The following is a 21,122-nucleotide window of genomic DNA, read 5'->3' as shown; positions in this document are numbered from 1 at the left end:
TGAAACAGACAACATGCATGTCTCATACACTCTTGCAGCAGAAAGTGTCCATAGAACTAACTTAACTGGCTATCCAGGAATTCCCCCCGTAGTAGGGGACTCACCACTGGCAGATCTCTCTGCAGCTGAGCATGATGTAGCAGCTGTTTCCTCTCTAGTTCCCTCTGGCAGTGGTCACGATGGTGCTGTGGCAGTCTGCCTCATCTCGTGACTCAGCCCTCTGGCCAGGTCTCATTTTAGTCCCATCCTCTTCTGGGGTACCAAAAGTCTAATAAGTAATTCCAAGGCCAGGTCTCTGGCCCCTGACCCTGGTCCCGATGGTCCTTACATCCTTCAATCAGGGTTTTAAATCATCCTTATTCCCTTATGTCAGGGGAGCTTCATGCCACCTTCTCAAGGCTGTTAGAGGAATCCAAGCTCAGCCACTGTGCTGGCTTCCAGTCCTGGGACCCTAGGATCAGCAGCTAAGATCTGCTTTGCCAGACACCTGATCACAGCCTCCCTGGATTCCTTCCTACTATTTGCCGTTCCTCCAGCCTTTCTCCCAGCTTTTTCCAGGCTCTTTGTAATGAGCAACACCTCCCAGAGCTCCTTCCCACAGGTCCAGTTCCTGCCCTTGTGTCGGGGTCAGCCACAAGACCTTACTCCAGTACTGTGTCTTCCAACCATATTCCCTCCCTGGGCTTCCTGCAAGTCTCTCTACCCTATAGTTCTCAGAGAGTGATAGCAAAGCTCTTCCCTCTCTCCCTGCAACTCCAGACTTCCTTCCTTTATAGCAGGACCTAGCATCTCCCCGTCTAGGCGTTATGCAACCAGATGAGTTAATTGGCCTCTCAGACCCACACTAACCCTTTCACCACATGTGTGAGGTAAACACTCCCATTGCACTCCCTCTACACCTCACCTTCCAGGTTAGCAGATGTGGTCGGGGCAAGGGATTGGCTAGAGTGTTCCTCTTTCCAGCTCTCTGGTGGCGGAAAATGACCCCTTCAGGCCACAGGCAACTGGACATGGGTTAAAGCAGCTTTAAGGCTGCTCTCCTCTAACTTACACTGGAGGCCAAATTTATCCCTGTCTGGCCCTAGAATCAGAGAGCTGCAAACATGGCAAAAGGTCATCTTTGCCCATTCCCCTGAGATTCTGCACTGAGCATGGCTCAGTTGAACCCAAGAGTGGTGGCCTGAATTTCAAAACCACATTGAATAGGGTACAATACTGCAGTCTATGTATAGGACCCCAGAAATAATCTCAAAACCTTCCTAGTCCAGTTTAGAATGTAATAGTTAAGCCACTTACCTCAGACATTCATCTATACATTTGCCATGTCCAAATTGCTCATGTAACAGTCCAACCACTGCCAATAAGCAGTTTGCACAACTATGATTGTCATGGTGGAATTACAATGGAGAGTTGAGCTAGGGTGATGGAAATGTAATTTGGGGGGGCATGGAAGTGAACTGGGGGTCTAAGGGTTAGGCCCCTATTAAGGGGTGTGGTCAGGAGATTGGACTCTCAAAAATGATACAAATGCCAGTTCTTCTCTTCCCAATTCATTCACCCACTGTGACGCTTTAGGGTTCAATGCAGACCAGTAAAGGGTTATGTCACCACCTGTCCTGCAACTCTGCGTGCTTTTAATGCCATGATGCTGTGGCGAACAGCCCTAACACCAACAGACAGCATGCAAGCAAGCAGGTCCCACCATGGCTTCCAGCTCCTTTTTGCAGGATGACCCCAATGCCCCCCACATCCCGCATTTCCCCAAAACTCTCTGCCCTGCTGTGTCCAGCCCTTTTCTGGAACACACACAGAAGTTAAGTTCACGGCTCCTTTAACAGTGAACAGCAGGTCATTCATTTAACTGGGGTTTGACAAACTCTATTTTAATCACAGCACCGAATTGGTTTATCATAAAGGTAACACAAATTTATTAAACAAGAAGTCCTCCGTTTAAGTGATACCAAGTATAAAGCTAGAAGGGGTCACAAGCAAACAAAAGCAAAAATACACTTTTAAGACTAAAACTTAATTTCAGCAAGTTTCTCACTTGTGCTCAGTTCCCAGAGACTTCAACCCCCTTGGGTAAAGGATCCAATATTCTGTGATTTCAAGAGCTCTGACCCCTATAATCCCTCAAGTGATAGATGCCAAAATGGCCTTTTCTCCCTGCTTATATCTTCCCAAAGTTCATTGGCCCTGCTTCAAGAGGCAGTAAGGCTTCCTGGGGGTGCAATCTCCACCCCCCACTGAGTTTGTTAAGTAGTTAGGTTTCACCTGGTGGCTTTGTTTACCTTGCCTTTAAATGTGCTTTTCTTTGTCTTTGGTCACACCTTGCTTAATTTACATTGGAGACAGATAGATAGCTGCCTTCCCTCCTGTCTGGGAGAAAATGTCTTTCTCCCTTTGGTCACAGACTCAGTGAACATCCATAATTCTTCATAGAGTGTTAACACACACATTTCACAATGATATTAATCACCAGTGTGTCATTAGTTCTCAAATTATATATTATATGACACTTCTAGATCCAGATTATGACACCAGTGTGTGAGGTGTAGTGAGTATGTCAGGCCCGACAAGAGTTGCTGACACAAAGTAGTGAACCCTCAGTGGGCCTCTGTGTCACATCCAGCCCAACTGACAAGTCACTGGAAGGGCTCCTTTAGGAGACTTTACATAGGTGAGAAGGTTTTGCTACCCATGGCAGGAAATAGGCAATAATCTGTGAAATGGTAAATTCAGTGCCAACTTTCCTATAGCTCATAAACACACAGAACAGGAAAGGGAGAGAGTCTGACTGACCTGATAAACTGAAATCATATTTCTGCCCTTCTCTAGAATGCACTTTTGTTCTAATGTCTCTTTCTAATACCCGGAGAAGATATTTCCATGTGTTGACATTCAAGAATCCCAAAACTTGGACTGAGTTCAACAAATCTCAGACCAAGTATTCAGGAGTTATTCAGGCTGAACTTTTCAACTCAGATTTATGGATTTAGGGAGTGTGGGTGTTATCCAATATACTTATCTGCTGTGTTTTTAAACTAGACACTCTTTAATGGCTGATAAAGGTAGGTAGTAACATTTTAATATTTCAGATGATTGTGGGGGTTTCTAAGTGGAAAGAAGAGACACAAAACTGTCTTTGTGGAGAATGTAACTGCAGTATTGCAAATGAAAATGAGAGTTTCTCAGTGAGGATTTGTTAAAAGTTATTAGAAAGAATAACAAGACAGATAAATCATATCTACTATTGTAGTGTTCTTTTTACTGCAGGATGGATCTATCCCACAGGTCTTAAAACAACCCGCGCCGCCCCCCCCCCCCCAAATAACAATATTGACAAGCATTGTAATGTGAGTTTAGAATGAAGCTGATTTTAATCATTTTATCTACCGCATGTAAAATAAAAACCGAAGGCCAATGAAGGATCTGTATTTATTTTCTTGTTCAGGTATAGCTTCTATACAGCTGAAAATTTTCAAACTAGAATTTGATACATTTAAGAAACCACGCTATGGGCCTGATTCTCCTCTCACTTATGCCAGTTTAAATGAAGAGTAACTTCACTGAAGTTACACTGGTATAAGTGAGAGTTGAAGCAAGACCTATTTTTTTTCCAGTCCTCAATGTCACTGATGGAGCCCTAAGGATCTCCATTTGTTTATGGACTTCTGATACTCCCTGTAGGCCCTTTGTCATAGCCACTGCCACACTTCTAAACTGTGTCGTCCCTCTGCAGCTGGCAAAGCGTTCATTTTTGCCTCATGCACAGAGCCAGATTAACGTACAGCAGTGTTTCTCAAACTGGGGTCACCGCTTGTGTAGGGAAAGCCCCTGTGGGGCCGGACCAATTTGTTTATCTGCTCCGTCCACAGGTCCAGCCGATCGCAGCTCCCACTGGCCGTGGTTCACTGCTCCAGGCCAATGGGGGCTGCTGGAAGCAGTGGCCAGTAAGTCCCTCGGCCCGTGCTGCTTCCAGCAGCTCCCATTGGCCTGGAGCAGCGAACCCTGGCCAGTGGGAGCCACGATCGGCCGGACCTTTGGATGGGGCAGGTAAACAAACCGGCTCGGCCCGCCTGGGGCTTTCCCTGCACAAGCAGTGACCCCAGTTTGAGAAACACTGACGTATAGGCAAATTAGGCAAGTGTTTAGAGCCCAAATTTGGGGAAGGGGTGCGCAGGGGCAATTTGGCTAATGAAAGGGCAAGTGGGCCAAATCTGAGTGGGATTTTGTGCACCAAGTCACAATGCCACTCACTCAAATTATGGAGTGGCAGCTGAGCTACATTTGAGTGAGTGATGTTGTGACCTGCTGCAGGGGGTCATATTGTGAAGAAGTGTATGCTTGCCTAGGGCCCAGTGATGGGGTAATTCAGTCCTGCATGGCACTTTTCTGTTATCAATGGCCAAGTGACTCAGTTCACTGCTTCCTCAGACTCCTACTACCCAATAGCCAGGTAGCAATAGGGTGACCAGATGGTAAGGGGAAAATATCGGGACCGCTGCAGGGAGGGACATTTTTTGGGGGGGGTTTACACTCACTCATCCAGGTCTTCGGCAGCAATTCAGTGGACAGTCCTTTAGTCGCGGACGGTCTTTGGCGGTATTTCAGCGGTGGGTAATAAACCTTGCCGACAAAGACAGAAGCACCTGCCGCCGAAATGCTGCCAAAGACCGTCAGCGACTGAAGGACTCTCTGCCGAATTGCCGCTGAAGACCTGGAAACAAAATATCGGGACAAATGGCGTCCCGACTGTGCGCTGGTCGGGACTCGGGACATACTCCTCAAAATCGGGACAGTCCTGATTTTATTGGGACATCTGGTCACCCTAGGTAGCAAGAGGCCAGAACTGGGATTAGGATTTGGGTGCCTCATTGTCCACTGCTTTGTACCTTGAGGGGTCTTTTTCAACTGTGGAAAGTGGGTGTAAAATATTACCACAAATACAGTTGATGTATTTGCTTTGGTAACACTTCATATCCACTATGCACAGGTGTAAATGAGCACACAACGTTCAAGGCAGTAGGGGCCTGATCCTCCTTTGAATTATACCAGTGTAAATCAAGAGTAGCATCTATGGAGTCAAAGCAGTGTAAAATAGGTGCAAGTGAGACGACAGGAAAGGCAGGCTCTGGGTTTCCAACACAGCAATGCAGAACACAATCCACTAAACCTCTTTAAGACATCTAGGCCATGTCTACACTAACGAGTTTACAGCTGTACCGATGCAGCTGTGCCACTGCAAGATCACTTATGTAGCCGCTCTATGCGGATGGGAGAGAGCTCTTCCATCAACGTAATAAAACCACCCCTAACGAGTGGTGGTAGCTATGTCAGCAGAAGAAACTCTCCCGCTGACATAGCGCTATGCACACTACCACATATGCTGGTGAAATTTCATGTCACTCAGGGGTGTGTTTTTTCACACCCCTGAGCGACATATGTTTTGCTGACATAAGTGGGGTAGTGTAGACATGGCCCTACGCTGAAAAAAAACCCTTTTTTGACTTAAATCTAAAGGTGGTTTATTTTAAATCTTGCAATCTCTTTATAGTACTTTCATGGATGACTGTGAATATAATTCACAAATTACACAGACTGGTACTTTATTTAAAATGTTGGTTTTCACAGAAACACAAATAACTAAATGACAACATGTTATGTTAATAATACATCTGGCCTGAGGCCATCATGTTAACTGTAAACATTTCTAGCCAATGTTTATAAAACTCTGACAGGCAGATTAAAAACGTTGTGTATTGAATGGCAGGAGGCACTGGTAGACATTAAAAAAATACCCCCACGTTGCTTTCAAAGCCATTGCACATTATTCCTGCCAACAACTTCCTAAGATTGTCTCTTAAGAAAGAATGAATTTGTATTAAAAAAAATAGGCTTACATTTCAAAGCCCAAGTCACTGGTGAACTTGTGCTACAACTAATGTTTCCCACTCGTGCTTGCTTGAAACACTGAACATTCTTTCTGGAAATTCCTCTGTCATTTTCAAAAACTTAGATGTTCACATTTGCTGAACGACTTAAATTTGACTTTTGAGTTGATTTTAGCATTCTTTGCAATTTTCTAAAAATAGTTTCTTTGAAGTCTCTTTGGCATAGAGAACATCACCAATACAGGATGTACCCACAACAACTCACCTTTCTAATGCAGACCATAAGGCGACATATAAAGGAACGAAAAAATCTGTTTGCAAAATCTGAGAAAAAAATTAAAAGAGGATTGTTGTGGAAGGCTACTGTAGCAGCATGTGGGCCAAAAATTAATCAAGAGTCAATCTTAAATATGCACTGCAAATAGAAAATGGAGCCATCAGTACTATATAGAACAGGAAGGTTATCTTAACAGCACTTCAATTAAATCTCAATCCTTTGCTGAGCTGCGATTCTTATTTTGCTTTGGCACTGAAAATCTGACTTGTCTGATATCCTGTGTTGTGTTGTGAGGAGGAAGGGAGGAAGAGACACCAATGACCTTCACCTGTACATTGTCTAAGCAGCGAGGTGCTGGTTTTAACAGTTCATCACTCAGTCACAGGCCCTGCACACCAAAAATGTACACAACACTTTGAAATTGTCTCCTACTCTTCCTGCCTTAGATTCTAAGGAGAATATTGTTTCTAGTAAAAATGCTGATGTTTTCACTAATTCATGAACACAAATATATTTGGTTACTTTCCTGTTCATAACCTCTCTAATCTCCTGCTTCCTATTGTGGTCTCTGAGGAGACCAAGTTCAGTGGAAAACACAATGGCTTAAGTAGTAAAGCGTCACTAAAAACAATACTGTTTCAGGGCAATAAGGGATTTATGTTTATAAAACCTGGTAATTCTAATCTTATGGTTATGTTCAGTTAAAAAAATGTTATTCACCTACAGTCATATCACAGAAGAGGAAAAATATATTGTATCCTGAACATGTAAATTAAATTATGGAAAAAATACAATCTCACCCTCACTTAAGAAGGCTTGATTTGGAGAAGTTTGCTTTGAGGACAGCATTATATAATGCAGGTTTGACCTTTGTGGAAAGATCAGGCTGAGAAGCACCCCCATCCTGTTTCTAATTCATACAAGTTTATTAAATTAGGGAGTTTTTAATCATCAAATGAAGCCAGCTAGGGGAGGAAAATTATGTTTTGAGCTCATAAGGAAAGAAACTTACTTAAGTGCTAAATATTTCCCCTGTAGATTCTGCTACAGGCTTTTTTTAAGCTCTGCAGAAGCATGCAATTTCTCCCCTCTGCTTTAACCGGTAACACCTATCCCTGAGATTTGTCTAGAGCGCTCTTTCTTTGTGTAGGCTATAGAACATTCATACCATAAACAAATGTTCATGTGTACACGTATGTACATACACACACACACACAGTTTCAACTTCCTTACTTTGGTCAGAGACCCATGATCCATCCAAGGTAACCCTTCTACATTTCTCACCTATGCTTGCTTCCCATAACAATAGGATAACACAAGCTAAAACATACATTTTCAAAAACAGCCTCTAAAGTTTCACCCACAATATTGCAATCTGGTTTAAAAATCAGGGTCAATGGACACATTGGGCCAGATCCTCATCTGCACTCGGGCTGCTTTGCTCCACTCTGGTTGCACAAAGCCGCTATGAAGCCAGCTTAACCAGCTGAGGATGCCTTCTAATGCTGGGGGATCCTTGGATGTCACACTACCATGATAATGGCTTTATGTCACTCCCTCCTGGCCTCATACATGTAGTGAAGATGGATCGAGTGTCTTTATAGCCATGATCCCTGCTGCTGGAACAGCTCCTTGGAGTTGTGAGCAGCCCGTGCAAATTAGAGGAGGTCTGAGGCTGCTCTAGCTTGCACTGAAGACCGGTCCAGCTATAGGACATAATTTGGCTTCAAGTCACCATTGCACATGCAGCTCAACCACAGCTCAGCAATTTCTCTAAGCCAATATGTCTACATTACACTTCAAGATTTAACCTAGCTTTGGTTAGCTTTGATGACTCTAGAGGTTTCTGGACAAAAAACAGTTCATTGTTAAAGAAAAGGGAAAGGCATAGGCTTTATTATTTTGAACTTTAAAAAATGCAAGTTACATTTTTGGTGAGGCTTATATAAGGAAAAAAATAAGCAGTTAACAGATACCAACTTTGGAGGTAAAAAATAGTTTGAAGACCACAGCAAAAAAAAAAAAAAAGGAAAAATAAGAAAATTTCTTATTTTTTCCAGTTTCCTAAGTTTAAAAATGCCTCCACAGTTTTACAAAAGATAACAATAAAGAAAATAGATTTGCAGACATTCCATTTTCCAGCAAGCAAATTTCACATTTTGGAAAACTCTGTTGGCTCTAGGTTGCACTTTTCCAGGAAAAATATTATTCCTTGGAGATCATGATTAAGTTGTTCAACTTCCTTTCAAGAAAGAAATGTAAATATCAATCTCTTCAACAAAATAGGGTTTGTTTGTTTTTTCATTTTGATGTTAGAAAATCTGATATTTAAGGGTCAGAAACTGGTTTCTTTGAGAAGGTTTTGTCCGACGTGAACAGAGCAAGTTGTATGAATAACTCTTTGAAAACAGTGAAATAGGAACCTCTATGGGTATTACACTTTGTGTGACCTCAGAATTGGAAAAACAAGAACATCTTCAATTACTACTTGAAAAGAGATTTTGAGGGAGTTGAGGGAGCAGGGCGGGTATTCAAACAAGATTTTCTCACTGTGCCACTGTTAATGATCTGTCTCACTGATGATAGTAAAATGCTGACATTCCTTGGTTCATTCTTCTCTCTTCTGTTCACTAACATAATTTAGTGCAAGCGGTTTGTCCAAATTATAGGTAAGTTTTTAAATGGAAAGTGAAAGGTTAGTTTTTCCAGTGTATTTTAAAAATTGCCTTTTCATGATACAGGAATCAATGCAAACTCTGAGAACCTATACATTTAAGAGGCCCTTGGGTAAGTCAAGCATTCTGATTATTCAACCTACGCAAAAGTGCAATGGGTTGCTGTCTTCTTTCTTCTTTTCTTTTTTTTTCAAAACCTCTTCAGTTGAGATTTATTTTGTAAAATCAGGATGGTTTGGATCTGGATTTTATCTGAAACTCCAAAGACTTTGGGAGTTACAGTGGACATGGGTTTTTAATCATTCCTGAAAGGACAATCCTTTGAAATAATTTTCTGCACTGACATTTCAGTAGAAGAAATATTGTTTGGAACCGTGATGCCAATCCTAGTATCAGACAGTTCTAGAGTGGCACCTACGGAAATGATGTGACATTGCATCTATTTGGGGTACCCATGGCAAAGCAGCAATGTAAGTAGCAGCAAAGTGGTAGTGACAGTTCTGACCCATAGTTAGCATCTAAGTAAAACTGAACTAAAGCTAGTCCTAAAAAAAGGAGAGATACATGGCCAGTTTGATCCTTAATGTAAATCCATTAACAAATGGAATTAATACCAGAGCTGAATGTGGAAGAGAGATTTCTGCCAAGACCCATGTTAAGGAGGGATGACCTAGAAGACAGCAATGGCCAAGATGGAGGTCGAAAATATATTATATTTCTGTTAATGACTTAATTGTCAGGGGAAATACATAAATGAGATTACTTGTGTCTCTGCGGTATTACAAAAAGCAACGGTTACATTGCTTTTTGGGTTTTGTTTAAAGCCTATAGGAAAGGAGACAGAATTGTCTTTTGCCCTTTTGAGTAACCACAGCAAATCAGTTCATCGTCAAGCAAAACAATTTGTTTTCCTGAGCTGTATGAATAAGCCTCAAAACCTGGCTATGTGATTCAGACTTGGATATCCTTGTGTAACCCTTCTGCCCATCAGAGTTAGCAGCAACTCAGTATCTGGGGGTCCCTTTTCAATAACACAATACAAAACTGGCTTGAGCCCCCATCCAGTGACCTGGGACAATTACATACCACCCCCTGGGTGCCTCTAAGGGTACGTCTTCACTACCCGCTGAATCGGCGGGTAGCAATCGAATTCTCGGAGTTCGATATATCACGTCTCATCTAGACGCGATATATCGAACTCCGAATGCGCTCCTGTCGACTCCGGAACTCCACCACCGGAGTCGACGGGGGAGCCGCGGACATCGATCCCGCGCTGTGAGGACGGGTAAGTAACTCGAACTAAGGTAGTTCGACTTCAGCTACGCTATTCGCGTAGCTGAAGTTGCGTACCTTAGTTCGACCCCCCCCCCAGTGTAGACGAGGCCTAAGAGGCAATACTTACCCTCTTGCAAGCACAGAGTCTGAGTGTAGCAAATGCCTTTTAATAAAGGAGGGAAACAATGCGGCATTATGTGGAGAAACACAACAAACAGGATTCATAACACAAACCCATGAGCAAAAGACCCACCCCCAAGTAAGCTTGTCAGTGTCCTTTTCTCCTCAGGGTCTTAAGTCCAGAAACCCAACAGTCACCCCATCCACAGTTTCTGTCCTTGGTCAGTACAGCCCCCAGAGTTCAGAAGTTCATCTGCAGAGCTCACCTCCCAGTGGAAGGAGGGGGAGGTATGGGGGCACCTTACACGCTCCGCTACTCAGGTCGACGGCCGATTACCACGCCTCTCCACAGGGTCTCTGCTGGGTTCTTCACTGCCAGCCGCATCACTCCACCAGCCAGCCTGCTGGCCACTCCTCTCTGCTAGTTATCCTGCTAGCTACTCACTAACTTGTCTTCAGGCCCTTCCCCTATTTAACACATCTCTCAGTAATTTCAGCTGTTAGTAAGGTGGCCTCAGTGGTAGCATGTTCAGAACCACTAGCCCAGAGTAGGTCTAATGCTTAGACCTAGAAATCAGCAATTTCAGCTCTGCAACACCTAACAAGACTACCACAGAGAGGTCAAGGGTACCCATACTACCAGGTACAGATACCTGTCCTCAGCCTCTCTCAATTCACTGGGCTTTGGAACCCATGTTCCTTGCCTAGCAAGTGCTACTTAGTTGAGGGCAAGTTCCTCCATCATAAAATGCGAAGTACAGTTCTACTGTCCTTGATTCACATAACCAGGATAACAACACTTTATTAACTCCTGCTCCAATAACAAAGAGACTGGGGATCCCATAGCAGTCAAAGTGACCATTTGGGCAAGCAGTCCATCTTGCTAGGCTGGGTGGGTGTGCCCAAGCAAACAAGATCAGCCCCTGAAGTCCTTTTCCACAGCTCACCACCTGATGTCAGGGTAGAGCTCATTCTGACTCTGCTTACACTTGGATATTCTCCCAATTTACAATTGTGAAAATTATTCATTCTGTTTATTCTGTGGTTTTGGATTTCTACAGGATCTGTCCTACAAGGACCGACACTGGCATGAAACCTGTTTCCACTGCTTCCAGTGCAAGAACTCATTGGTGGACAAACCTTTTGCTGCAAAAGAGGAGCATCTACTTTGTACTGAATGCTATTCCAATGAATACTCTTCCAAATGCAATGAGTGCAAGAAGACTATCATGCCAGGTTAGGATATACCACTTTCATTTGTCTGTACTTTAAAGGCCTGCCCCAAAGCCCACTGAAGTCATTGACAGTCTCTCAACTTCATTTCATTTTATATGGTTTAAAGGCCAAAGGAACCATTTTCTGTATATCACAGGCTGTTCATTCTCATCCAGATGCCCCTATATTAAGCTCAAAGACTTTAGTTATACTAAAGCATTTCAGTCCTCAGGGAATTAAACTATGTGCCACTGGGAAACAGCGGGAGAGAGGAAGGTGTCCAAATGCCAAGGCTGCTGCAATGGCAGGAAATTGGATGAGACCAAAAAGTGAAGGCTGGGTCAAATATCAAAACTAACCCCCAGCATCCTTTGTAACAAACAGCTTTACAACACTGAATGTCCTAATTCATAATCTGATGGGCCAGTTGGGGATGTTATAACCTATGTTTTAAGTTATCCAGATCACCTAATTCACATAAGAGATCTCCATACATCCATTATACAAATTAGATGGATTAATACAAAGAAACAGGGAAAAGTAAGTTCAGTTCTATTTTTAATTCAATTTTTGATAAGCATTCACATCGTGCCATAATCAATTTGTACACTATATATGAAAGTTTTATGCAGCCTGGACAGCCAAAGTTCTTATACACCTTGTCTGTCTAGTTCTGTCTCTTTCTTGTACACCATCTTGACTGGCTGCTACCATTTGAAGAGCAAAAGGGGGCTTTTAAAGTTTAACTTTTTACTTAAATAGCTAAATGGGGAGCTAAATACTCCCCGTTTAGCTTTTTAACAAAATGTGAAAAAAGCAGCCAGGCTACCTCCAAAGTGCTGCTGAGTACAGAATCTGAAAAGACAGAACCATTTCCCTCTCAAGCTCGGCTATCCAAGAAACAGCTGCCTCTCAAAAGCCGCCTCTCAACAGCCTGAAACTTGGGTATATGGTAACAGACTACTGAAACATGCTCTGTAGTTTACAATGCTATAGCATTCCATAACAATTTGAAGGCTTAAAAGGCCAGAGGTTGGGGCTGGGTCTAGAAATAGATAATGAAAACAGTTTTTACTCTTAAAATTCAGGAATCCATATACATGCCTGGTAATGATCAGTGATATGATGCTATTCAGCTGAATTCTTTCTGAATTGGCATTTTCATGTCAACCATGTAAAAATTGGCATGGCTGCCTCACAGGCCGTGACATAAAAATTTCAGGGGCTTGGGATATAAGATAAGATGTACAAATAGAAATCATGCAAATGTGTTTAAAAGCAGATGGCCAAAATTGCTTAGGGTTCCACATTTGCACTCTTTCTCCTTTTCAGGGGTATAGATACATTAGTTGTGTTTTATTAGTTGAGAAGTGTAGCTAATTGTGTCATTTTTAATTGTGAGGAAGAGTGTTCATGAACATTATTTTAATTTAGCCATCTTCTAGTGTTTGGTGTGCTTCATTTATTTTAAGCTTACAACCCAGACAGCATATCAATTAACCAAACATTTTGCAACCACATCCCTACCTAATGTATGGAGATAAAGCCATCATCACACTTGGTAATCAGGCTGCTCTACACCAGTGTTTTTCAAAGTTCAAGTCGGTCGCGGCATGTCAGGCACTGGGTCACTCTGGTCAGCACTGCCGACTGAGACGTTAAGAGTCCTGTTGGTGGTGCTACCCAGCTAAGGCAGGCTAGTGCCTACCTTTTCCGATACCACGCAGTGCCCCGGAAGTGGCCAGCAGTGGGTCTGGCTTCTAAGGCAGGGGAGTCAGGGGGCTCCATGTGCTGCCCCTGCCCTGACTCCCTCCTGTACCCCAACCCCTGCCCTGAGCCCCCTCAAACCCAGAGCCCCTCCTGCACTTCCTGCAGATGTGGTCAATGTGGTTCAAAAAAGATATATTGGAATTGGAAAAGGTTCAGAAAAAGGCAACACAAATTATTAGGGGTATATTACGGCTTCCGTATGAGGAACAATTATTAAGACTGGGACTTTTCAGCTTGGAAAAGAGACGGCTAAGAGGGGATATTACTGAGGTCTATAAAATCATGACTGGTGTGAAGAAAGTAAATAAGGAAGTGTTATTTACTCCTTCTCATTACACAAGAACTAGGGGTCACCAAATGAAATTAATAGGCAGCAAGATTAAAACAAACAAAAGGAAGTATTTCTTCACACAACACACAGTCAACTTGTGGAGCTCCTTGCCAGAGGATGTTGTGAAGGCCAAGACTATAACAGGCTTCAAAAAAGAACTAGATAAATTCATGGAGGATAGGTCCATCAATGGCTATTAGCCAGGATGGGCAGGGATGGTGTCCCTAGCCTCTGTTTGTCAGAAGCTGGGAATGAGCGATGGGATGGATCACTTGATGATTACCTGTTCTGTTCATTGCCTCTGGGGCACTTGGCACTAGCCACTGTCGGTAGACAGGATACTGGGCTAGATGGACCTTTGGTCTGACCCAGTATGGCTGTTCTTATGTTAAAAGGTCTGGGACTAACATAACTGGCATTTCCATGAGACTCGTCCTTGTGCTTGTATTTGAGGCACAAACACAAAGCAGAAATGAAATGAAGAAATAATTGCAGGACTTTAATAAAAGGTGTGGAACAGAGCGAAGGTAAGGCTAATACTGCAGATTTCACAAGAATTCCTAATGAATGAATTCTCACAGTGCCATCTGAAGCAAGCCTGAGGCTCTCTGTAGCTACTCCAATCTCCTTACCATAACTCGCACACTCTGGAAACTTCGTCTGTGAACAGCACCCAACTCCTTGCTATGCTAACTAATCACTACACAGGTTCTAGCAATCAGTAGAAACAAATCAAAACTACAGTGGTTAAAACTGCTATAACTGTCAGCATGAAGGGCTTCATTTTGTGCTTTGATCTCATGACAGGTACACGCAAGATGGAGTATAAGGGTAACAGCTGGCATGAGACCTGCTTTATCTGCCATCGTTGTCAACAACCAATTGGAACAAAGAGCTTCATCCCCAAAGATAATCAAAACTTCTGCGTACCCTGCTATGAAAAGCAGTTTGCCATGCAATGTGTCCAGTGTAAGAAGGTATTATTCTTAATTTATGTACCTCAAATTTACAAAGTTGTCATATCTATCATATCAAATTGGTGGAGGCTTTTTTGTTTTTCTGTGTGTGAGATAAATTGTTATGAAAACAATGATAAAATCAGCTGACCTTAGGAAATGCAGTACAACTTTAGGGTCCAATCCTGCAAACCCTTATTAACAAGCTCAATGCTTATTAGCATGAGATGTTTCCTACAAGGGGATGACATTTTCTGAGTGTGGGAAAGGCATGCAGTGTGAAAATTTCAAATTAAAGCACTCAGCAGTGATCGGACCCAGCTCCCACTGAAATCAATAATATTTTCCCATTGACTTCAACAGGAGCCGAGTTAGGATAATGCTGAGTCCTTTTGGAAATTCCAACCATAAAGATCAAGAGGAAAAAAGAAAAAGAGTTACCATGTTTATAGCATATATATTCTGAAATTAACATTTTTGAAGTCACTACTCCATAATAGGTCATAGGCATTTGCAGGATCAGGTCAATTATTTGCACAACGTATTTCCTACAATTCATACACCACCATTCTTAGTGAATTAGAATTAAAAAATACCAGAGGAAGAAATAAATTAATGACTTGATCCTGCAACCCAAAGTCTTGTGGCTGATTCCTTGCTCACATAATTTAGTCTCACTGACTTCAGTGGGATGGTTTGAATGACTCGTTATGTGATGGATGTCTGGGACCGGGTCAAAGAGATGCAAGCAAAGGAGAAGAGATACATTTTCAGCAGAGATTTGAAATTAAAAGGTCTGTTGATGAGGAGGAAAAATAAAAGGAGGCTGTTTCAGACAGCAGAAGCTGCAGAGATAAATTGTTTCACCACCGGGATAGGATGTGAAAGCATGGAAAGGAGGCCAATGCTGAGGTGAGCACAAGGAAAGGAGTAGAGGAAAACAGGGAAATGAAGCAGGATGGTGTAAGGGTTTTATATACGAAGAGGACAATTTTGAGCAAGATTACAAGATGAAAAGGAAGCAAATGAGTTGTTTAAAGATGAGACTTTGCATAATTGGGCATGATAATCACTTATCCCAAACCAAGGCTTCCCTCTCAAGGTCAGTTCCTGCCAGTAATCATAAATGTTATTCCTGGTTTTAAAAATAAGTCATCCTCAGTAAGAAGGTTACCTCACAAAACCTCTTTTATTCTTGAAAAAAAAAACCTCACCACCCCCACAGGCTATCACTACAGGAGGTGTAACTTACCGGGAGCAGCCCTGGCACAAGGAGTGCTTTGTTTGTACTGGATGCAAGAAGCAGTTGTCTGGACAGCGCTTTACCTCCCGGGATGAGTTTGCATATTGCCTGAGCTGCTTCTGCAACCTCTATGCCAAAAAATGTGCTGGATGCACCAACCCCATCAGTGGTAGGTGTCTTACTACCATGATCTTCAGAAATGTAGAAGCAATTAATTTAAAAAATATGTGTTAGAAATGTAGTGGTCAGGTTAATTTAAGAGACCCAACAAATATCCCAGTCATATCATATCCTGAATTTGAGCACTTTTGCTTGTGCAATCTTTGGAGTCTTGGAAAAATTGGAATGAGTCCTCACTTTGAATTTTTCTCCTTTTCATTTGATTTCCAGGGAACATGTAGACATATCCTAAAACAGCTATGCATATAGTAGGACATACATACCCTATATGGTATTCAACCTGCTTTTATTTCTGAGACACTATTGTATTCACCAACAATAGTTTCCCTCCCAATAGAAAGTACATTTAATTAGGTCTCTCATTCAACTGCAATGGGGGTTTCCTGGAGTCTCAAGATAAAGCCTTGTGATTTCTAAGCACCTGATATAAAAATATTAAAGAGAACAATTATATAATGCTGTATTAACACCACTAAGCATAAATATATAACCCTCCATGTGAGGTGGTCAATGCTTTAGACATCTGAGTTATACAGTCCAAGACTGAGGTTCTGAGCCACAACTCTGAGAGAGTCTCTCATCTGACATTACCATTGCTCTGCCCCAGGCCATTATTTCACTCGTTGCCTGTCTGCTTACACCTCTCCTGCCATTACCAATAGTCCACTTTGGATGGCACACTTAGCACTTCTTTGCCATCATGGAAATTCAACATTTTCTGTCTATCTTTATGCTGCAATCTCCCCCTTTGAGCTTTTTGATACTAACTTCACTTCCCTCTCAACTGTACAAAATACTCTTGACAAAATCGTCTCTCACTTGTCAATTCAACCACCTTGCACACATCCTTTCAGTCTCTTCACTGACTGGGACGGGACTGCACTGCTCCCTCGGCATCAGGTTCAAACAGCTTGTTCTTGCTTTCAAGGTCATGCAACACACAGCTCATACTGAAATCTGGGCCCTTGTCCCCTTTCACCTTCCTCCAAACTTCTGCTTCACCAATGAGGCCATCCTCAATGGCCCCTTCACCTCTTTCTCTCAAATATTTTTGCACTTTCTTCCCATGCTTCCACTTTATTGACACACCCTCCTCAAAACTGCCAAACTATTGCCTTTCCTCTACTCAGGTCACTCAATCCCAGTTCTGCAATGTCACCTTCACAATTGAGCAAGTTCACATTAAAAAAAAAATTAAAAACCCTACTCTTTCAAGACATATGTATCCCTGTACTGAATAACTATGTTATCATATTTCTGTAACCCATATCTTTCCTCTCTGTTCTGACTCCCTGGTGTACATTATATCCCATTTCTCTGTCAAATCCATCAGTTAAGGCTCAAGTCCATCACTTAAGCTCCAGTTCCTACTCACACTGAGTAGCATGAAGAATAAGGGCTGGTCTATGCTAGAAAATTACATCAAACCAGCGATGTCATTCGAGGCTGCGAAAAATCCACACCCTTGAGTGACATAGTTAAGCCAACCTAAATCCCCATGGAGACAGCACTAGGTCAATGGAAAAATTCTTCCATTTATCTAGCTACTGCCTCTCTGGGAGGTGGATTATCTAGACCAATGGGAGAGCCCTCCCGTTGACAAAGGAATTGTCTACACTGAAGCTCTACAGAAGTGCAGCTATATGTTTTAATTGTAGATAAGCCCTAGGATACTACTCACGTGTAAGGATGGCAAAATTAGACTAAAACAAAGCAGGAATGGAATTCTCTCTCACAAAAAGTTTTTCATTGCCTTATATCTGATATCAGTAGCAGTCCCCAAATAGCATGCTTACACTAAGCCATCTGATGACTGGTACTCCATTGTTTTTCCTTATTACTTTTGGTTTTTAAATAGGACTCGGAGGAACCAAGTATATCTCCTTTGAAGAACGGCAGTGGCATAATGACTGCTTTAACTGTAAGAAGTGTTCTCTTTCATTAGTGGGCCGCGGCTTCCTCACAGAAAGGGATGACATCCTTTGCCCCGAGTGTGGGAAAGATATTTAAAGTTTAAAACAAGGAGGAAAGCAGAGCTGTGCTTGCAATACATATTTTTTGAAACATGCGATGTTGTGTACTAGCTTTAGTCAACCATATGAAGACTTTACTCTTCTGTGTTTCTCAGTACCGTTCACATCACGTAACCTTTTTTTTCCTCCAGACTGTCTAAATCCAAAGGCGGATTGGGAGGTGGGCAACAAATGATTTCGGAATCACTGGGTGGGTTGTTGATGGTTAAGAATTTACACAGTTAACCAAGATAAGTGCAAGACTTAAGATATGAAATGTTTTGGCTGTTATTGACATTTTCTTTTCTTCACTGAATATCTGAATGTACAAACCTGACTTAGTCTTTAAGAGAGTGATATGTTTGAATGATTACAGGTGAAATCTTGACCCACTGAAGTAAATGGCAAAACTCCGTTTGACTTCAGTAGGGCCAGGAATTCAAGCCTAGTGTTCTTGGAATGTGTAATTGCAGTGTGCTGTCAAGGGTGTAGAAAGATGAGAATGTAGTGTGTGTATCAGTGTTAAAGGATCTGTGCCATGCCTTAACTAGGAGAAAATGATTATTAATCATTTAAGTGGGAGTGTTCTGTAAAAAATATTTTATTGCATGACTAGATGATCATTGTGTGAAATACAAATTCTGTTGTATCAAATGAAACTACACTGCATAGTGTATTTCTTAAAATAATAAAATCATTTAATAAATTCAATTTTTTGTGATTTTTTGTGATTTTTAAATTATTTTTAATGTGTCAACATTTTCTAAAGTAGTGTGTACATAGAACGCTTCCAAAGTTTTAAAAAATACAACATAAACCATATAAATACAACCCACTTCCCCAAAGTACCGGAACTATTGAATTTGCAAGATTCTGATAATTATCCTCAAATGGATGCACCAAAATACCAGGTAATCTCCCATTGATTCCAATGGGTGGAAGACTCTCCAAACAGAAATGAATAGTAACTGAAATGTGCAAAAAGACCAAAGTAATATCATCCACTACAATAATTAATGTATGCTCAATTGCTGTATTTAAAAACTGGTAAAAAGTATTCTTCTGAAAATAAAGTTTTAACATCAACTACAGTTTGAGATAGTTGGTCAATTTAGAATCCATATGGCCTTATATAAAAATGCTGACCATGTCCAAAACATTGTGCGATTTTATGGGTAAAACACAGCAATTGGAGAGAAAAACTGTGTCTGATCACCAACTACTGGAGATATTTGCTACTAGCAGTCACAGATGGGCCACATGCCACTGTACGCAGTCTCATCAGATCATACCTTCCATAAACTTATCAAGCTCAGTCTTGACGTCAGTTAGGCTGTTCCACAACTTTACTCCTCTAATGGTTAGAAACCGTCATCTAGTTTCAAGACTAAACTTTTTGATGGCCAGTTTATATCCATTTGTTCGTGTGTCAACATTGGTGCTTAACTTAAATAACTCCTCCCCCTCCCTGGTATTTATCCCTCTGATGTATTTATAGAGAACAATCATATCTCCCCTCAGCCTTCTTTTGGTTAGGTTAAACAAGCCAAGCTCTTTGAGTCTCCTCTCATAAGGTTACTTTTCCATTTCCCTGATCATCCTAGTAGCCCTTCCCTATCCCGGTTCAGTTTTAATTCATCTTTCTAAAACAGTAGTTCTCAAACTTTTGTACTGGGGATCCCTTTCACATAGCAAGCCTCTGTGTGCGACCCTCCCTTATAAATTCAAAACACTTGTTTATATATTTAACACTATTATAAATGCTAGATGCAAAGCAGGGTTTGGGGTGGAAGCTGACAGCTCCCCCCCATGTAATAACCTTGCAACCCCGAGGGATCCCAACCCCGTTTGAGAATCCCTGTTCTAAAACATGGGAAACCAGAATTGCACACAGTAGGAGCCTAGTTAACACTGAAAAATATAATTTGTCCTTCCCTCTCCCCTCTCCATTTTTTTTTTAAAATATAGTTCTCACAGCTAAACGCAACCTCACCCAGAGCTGGATACAGTGTAATAGTTACTTGGCTTGTTTTACATATTACTTTTTAAGTACATCCTAATTTAAATTTTTTTTTGTGTGACAATGTACCATTGCTGACACTGTTTCCATTATTTTTTGCCTTCAGCCCCTTAGAGCCCTGCACGGATATAAAATTTGTATCTGCATCCAATCTGCAAACATGGTCCACAACTATAAAGCGGATTTGCAGGGCTCTACAGCTCCTTCTGTTAGATCTGAGAAATGGGGCCTTGTCTGAGCCTGTGCACGCAGCACTGGATAATTCAATTCATAGCTCCATTTCCCCACCTGTAACACTGAGATAATATTTACATCCCTGAAGTTTATACAATGCTCTAAAGCTATTTTTATCATCTACCTCTCTTTTTTCTATGCCATATTTGTTAATTTGATTATTCCTCAGAGATTAACCTCTTTATGTCTTTGTATTCAATCTTATTTCAATGATATCAGCCAGTTTCTCCAAATTATCAAGCTTGTATTTTATTCAGTCAGACCTTCCAAAGTCTTCATCTTACCTACAAATATTTCAGTTCAGTTACTGTGCTTGCTCAGTACAAGACAACTTCTGAACAGGCCACTCACTATGCTACAAGTGGTATGAATTTGTAATGAACATTAGTGCTAGAGACTAAATTAACATCTCAAAATGTATTTGTGAATGGACTTTAACTGTTGACAGGTATATGAATTTTTTGGGGTGGTTTAGCCTCACCAGGGAAGGCATGACTTTAATCCAGCCACATGTCGTTTATTTTTAATTTACATAGTTCGTTCTAGGTCTAAACTCAAAATTTAGCAAACAATTTAAGAGCTCAAGAGAACCCACTAGAAATTTATTTGTACAGAAGTCACAAAGTAACATACCTGTCAGGATAAATGTTAATTTTAACTTTGCATAGCTACTGTTGCAACATGTGTATTCATGTCCAACACCTTTTGGTGTGGTACCATTTCTAGTTCAGATTTGCTACAGAGAAAATTGTGGGTGATAGAATGTGCTGGCAGTGGAATAATATCATGAAAAACAATCCACTGAAGGAGACTCCTGGCACAAACTTCAAGAATAATGGCCATGTCAGACAGTGAATACTCTCTTTATGCACTTTCCAGATGGAAGTAATTTGTATTCAGCAGGAGCTGGAGGTCAGTT

At 41.6% G+C, this 21,122-nt stretch overlaps 1 protein-coding gene across 3 annotated transcripts in view; it reads left to right on the top strand.

Annotated features, from left to right (window-relative positions):
* FHL2 (four and a half LIM domains 2) overlaps positions 1–18,660 on the top strand; it is a 30,168-nt gene extending 11,508 nt beyond the window's left edge. Inside the window, exons 2-6 of one of the 3 annotated variants that reach the window (XM_045006593.1) lie at positions 9,199–9,317; positions 11,304–11,478; positions 14,366–14,535; positions 15,740–15,926; positions 17,796–18,660. In XM_045006593.1, coding sequence (XP_044862528.1) covers positions 11,472–11,478; positions 14,366–14,535; positions 15,740–15,926; positions 17,796–17,947 — 516 coding nt within the window. In that variant the 5' untranslated portion in view covers positions 9,199–9,317; positions 11,304–11,471 and the 3' untranslated portion in view covers positions 17,948–18,660. Of the gene's footprint in view, positions 1–9,198; positions 9,318–11,293; positions 11,479–14,365; positions 14,536–15,739; positions 15,927–17,795 lie in introns of all 3 variants that reach the window. The other 2 variants (XM_045006576.1, XM_045006584.1) reach the window with 2 other exon arrangements.
* The last annotated feature ends 2,462 nt before the right edge of the window (positions 18,661–21,122 follow it).

This window comes from Mauremys mutica, chromosome 1 (assembly GCF_020497125.1).
Source record: "Mauremys mutica isolate MM-2020 ecotype Southern chromosome 1, ASM2049712v1, whole genome shotgun sequence".
NCBI lineage: Eukaryota > Metazoa > Chordata > Testudines > Geoemydidae > Mauremys > Mauremys mutica.
Note: the sequence above shows the minus strand (reverse complement) of the source record. Positions and strands in the feature narration are given on the sequence as shown.